Source organism: Ruditapes philippinarum, unplaced genomic scaffold (assembly GCF_026571515.1).
Source record: "Ruditapes philippinarum isolate M1 unplaced genomic scaffold, ASM2657151v2 ctg15563_1_1_1_1, whole genome shotgun sequence".
Classification (NCBI taxonomy): domain Eukaryota; kingdom Metazoa; phylum Mollusca; class Bivalvia; order Venerida; family Veneridae; genus Ruditapes; species Ruditapes philippinarum.
In genome coordinates, this window is record NW_026855628.1 from 14,206 (window position 1) to 18,848 (window position 4,643).

The window sequence follows — 4,643 nt, forward strand, 5'->3', positions numbered from 1 at the left end:
TTTAGTAAGTGATATTTTAGATTGTAATGTAGTAATTTAGTTGTGAATGTACAATTTGATAATCCCCCTTTTACTTTATTTGGGGACTTTAACGCTAAGACTAGCAAATTGTCTGATTATGTTATATTTGATAGATATGTTGCTGAACAGAACTTTGATAATAATGTAGATCATAACCTTATGCATATTATATGCCTTGGTTTTGAATAAAATCTTGAAATCTTGTTCCCGCCATTTTCTGAGTTGTCACAATTTTGTAAAAGGCAGACATGTTTTTCAGTTGTTTATAAGTTGATTATTAATTCTTTAAAAGGATTGTGGATTTTAGATTGAGGTTGATGTTATTCGAGTCCAATCCACAATTGGTATGTATAATTGTACATGACATATTATTGTTTTTACTATTTTATAAGTTTACTATATATTCATTTAATAGGCCACTGGGTAAAATGATTAAATATTGAATATAATGCAGAAAACTGTACTTGGAAATGTTCATTCATTAACAGGGACTACCTTGGATTGAAAATTTAGGGAGAAGTGACTTCTCCCTTCAGGAAAAATAGGGAGAAGTTTTGAAATTTAGGGAGAAGTGATCATCAAATCGAGTTATTATCATTGGATTTTTTTTCTAATTTTATTTCACAAAATATACATGTACACCTTTATATGTACATGCATATAAAATATACATGTATATGGCATGGAAAATAAACAAATGTGTATTTGAAAATCGCTATGATGAGATTTAATGAAGTACTAGTTGCATTTGATTTACATATAACATTTTTTAAATTTTTTTTTAGGTTCAACAGTTTCTGACTCTAACTTTTAAATGCAATTTATTAAGAAGAAAAGTTCTTTAATTCATAATAATTATCCAAATTCTATCAATTTACATCAGTTTTAATGATGAATATTACTATCATAAATGTAATGGTGATAACAAATGTATATGGGATATTGTAAACCAAATAGGACATATAGAGGAAATGGTAAATCAAACAGGACATATAGGGGAAATAGTAAATCGAACAAGACATATTGGAGAACTAGTAAATCAAACAGAACGTTTAGGGAATATTGTGAAACAAACAAAACGTACAGGGATATTGTAAATAAGACACAAATATACGTTTGAGGTAACTTAATTATCAATTAGCTAGCTTTTTATCAGCTGCTGCATTCATATCAGGGTCTTTCACAGCTTTAATTTACCGTATAATCAATGCGCTATTTTAAGCGAAGTGTGAATTCCAAATGTCGCTATGGCCACGCTTCAGCGCGTGTGCTAATTAAGTCAGATTACACAATTAAATCTGCCTCCAGGCAGTATTATCGAGTGGAGAAATATACATGTTAGACATTTCATAGAGATTTTAGGGCGACTAGAATTTCGCTTTTCAGATCATACAGGGCGAAGTGAAAATATTTACGGCGAAGTTTTCGCCTGACTTCGCCCTGAACGCAGTCCCTGATTAATTTAGAAGTAATTAATTGATGTAATGGTTTAATGACTTTTATATTGGCTATTTAATGTAAGATGTATGTTATTATCATGCTATGACTTAAATTGTATCTATTGTGTTGTGTTAATGATCTCAGTATGTACATAGATGAGCCGCGTCACGACAAAACTAACGTAATGCGTTTGCGACCAGCATGGATCCAGACCAGCCTGCGCATCCGTGCAGTCTGATCAGGATCCATGCTGTTCGATATCAGTTTCTCTACTTGTTATAGAGTTTGTAAGCAGACAGCATGGATCCCAATCAGACTGCGCAGATGTGCAGGCTGGTCTGGATCCATGCTGGTGGCAAAGGCATTATGTTGGTTTTGTCATGACGCAGCTCATATTCAATATTGCTATATTTGTTTGTTTCAGGGCTTGATCTTCTTGATACTGATATGATATAGATATATATTCGGATTGGAGTATTCATAATTGATTGGTACTTAATCAAGTGCTTGATGTTGTGATGTGACTTTTACGTCATGGGTTAAATCTACTTGTAGCTTATTATATATACTGAGATCATACACTGATGGACATTTCAATTAAAAGAATTGAAGGAACTTGGCCTTGTTTATATTTTATACCTTTACATCTTAAAGGGCATAATTTTAAACAAGGTAACAAGTCTATTCAAACTATATGACACTAAGCTCAGACCTTTTTAAAGTCAAATTGCATGATTATGTCACTTTTTTTTAAAGACCCATTAGGTGATGCTACATGACAAATATCTAAGCTTTGGGTCATGTAGTTTCTTAAAAGATTTTTTTATTATTTACTTTTAGCTCTCCTACATTAGAATGGAACCATTTATATTATAACATTTATAAACAACTACCTAAGGAAGTTTGGTCAAAAATCCATCCATTGACAGTTTGGAGATGTAATTTCAAACAAGAGCACTGCATGCAGTAGTAATGCTTATCTGTTAAGGGCAAAAACTATTGATATCTAATTTTGACAAAATGCAAAAATGGTCACAAAGCTTTCAGAGTTATGCCCCTCGTTCAACAACAGCACCTTGCCATGATAAACAGGTATTCCAATATAATGTTGAAAGGATTTAAAATGTTTGCATAATAGGTTTCAGTTTTTGCATGACACATGCCAATCATAATTAAGCTCTACTTCTTTAAATTTTTAAGAAACAGATACGCTAAAAATTGTGGATAAGACGGAGGACGGCCATTGCCATCACAAAAGCTAACCTTGAAGCAATTTGTGCTCAGGTAATCTAATAAAAACACTAACAAAAACACTGTCAAACAGTTTAAATGATTGCCCTTTTTCCTTTTAATATATTGACGATCTTTTCGGAGTTCCTGAACCATTCCTTATCACTATGTTCTTTTGTTAAACAATTTTCTCTTAGTTTAATGTCACTGTCTGTGGCTACATCTTTTAGTAAAGTAAACATATGTGGTAGATGTTTTATAAAAGCTTCTTTCCAGGACCCATGTAAGTACATTTCTAACAGAATGCTGTGTACACAATAGGCTCTCAAATCAATATTCGGTGCACTGAAATAAGAAAACAGAAGATACATGTCTTATGTCTAATATGAATGTACAATTCGTAAAACACAAAAAAACTTCTTGCAGCTAATTTTAATTTCGGGTACACAAGTTTTTGTATAAGAGGTACAAATCGGGTACACAAGTTTTAATATAAAAGGTTTTTGTTTTTGTTTTGTTTGTTTTGGGTTTTACGTCACATCAACACAGTATAGGTCAAACGCGACGTTCCAGCTTTACTGGTGGAGGAAGACCTCAGGTGCCCTTCCGTGCATTATTTCAGGCACGAACGGGCACCTGAGTAGAACCACCGACGTTCCGTAAGCTAGCTGGATAGCTTCCTCACATGAAAGAATCCAAAGTCCCTGTCGGGATTCGAACCCACAGCGGTGAGGGGCAAGTGGTTTGAAGTCAACGACCTTAACCACTCGGCCACGGACGCCCCTAAAATAAAAGGTACAAATGGGGGCACTTCTAAGAGTTAGATTCAAAGACTGGCAAGCTAACTTCTCAAGATATGTCCATTGAAAGAAGACATTCTTCCTGTTGAAAAAAATACAGTTAAGACATTGAAAATATATATTTAGTTAAAAATTTTGTTTCTAAATGAGCCGCGTCACAACAAAACCAACATAATGGGTTTGCGACCAGCAAGGATCCAGACCAGCCTGCGCATCCGCACAGTCTGATCAGGATCCATGCTGTTGGCTATCAGTTTCTCTACTTGTTATAGGATTTGTAAGCGAACAGCATGGATCCTGATCAGACTGCGCGGATGCGTAGGCTGGTCTGGATCCATGCTGGTCGCAAACCCATTATGTTGGTTTTGTCGTGACGCGGCTCAAATGTATTTTTTTCCTCTATTGAGTCTTATGTCACACCAACTCTGTAAAGGTTATATGGCCACTTTCCAGTTTTACTGATGGAAGAAGACCTTGGGTGCCCCTTCATGCATTTTTTCAGGCAGGAATGTACACCTGAATCAATTATAAGTTAAAGGCACAGTATGACACGGAAATAAAATGGTTTTCATGAATTTTATAATGTTTTAATGGTTTCAGAGCATTTCTCGAAGAAATTTATGCTAAATGTGAAATAATTTGTCATGATTTGTCATGTGAAATAGCATTAAATTTTGAAGCATTAAGTTTGAAAAAACATTTTTTCAAAGAACTATTTTCAAAGTATTCCATACATACAAATTGGATAAAAAGTTTCATTAAAATTATAGTTGAAGCAACATGACCAAAAATAAGGAACTGGACAAAGGGATACATAGACTTACAACGCCATTTCCATACCCCCTTTTTCTTATTTTATCAGCGGGGGCTACATGTAATAATAGAAATGAGCCGCGTCACGACAAAACCAACATAATGTGTTTGCGACCAGCATGGATCCAGACCAGCCTGTGCATCGGCGCAGTCTGATCAGGATCCATGCTGTTTGCTTACAGACCCTATAACAAACAAGATATGTTTGTAAAACATGTATGCCCCCTATCAGCAGCCAATTATTCATGTGATAAGGTAATTATTCATGACTTTTGACACAGTGATCAAACAATTTAATAAGGGTTATCAAGTATCTACTGGTCATGACCTTGACTCCTT

General features: G+C 34.6%; 1 protein-coding gene across 1 annotated transcript; it reads right to left on the reverse strand.

The window, feature by feature from the left end:
* Positions 1-2,418: 2,418 nt before the first annotated feature.
* LOC132743951 (tRNA methyltransferase 10 homolog A-like) lies at positions 2,419-3,045 on the reverse strand (the record flags this gene model as incomplete). Its single annotated transcript, XM_060732553.1, is given in 1 exon segment — positions 2,419-3,045. A coding segment is annotated over 1 exon segment (259 nt), but the record flags the coding sequence as incomplete, so codon positions are not given.
* Positions 3,046-4,643: the final 1,598 nt, after the last annotated feature.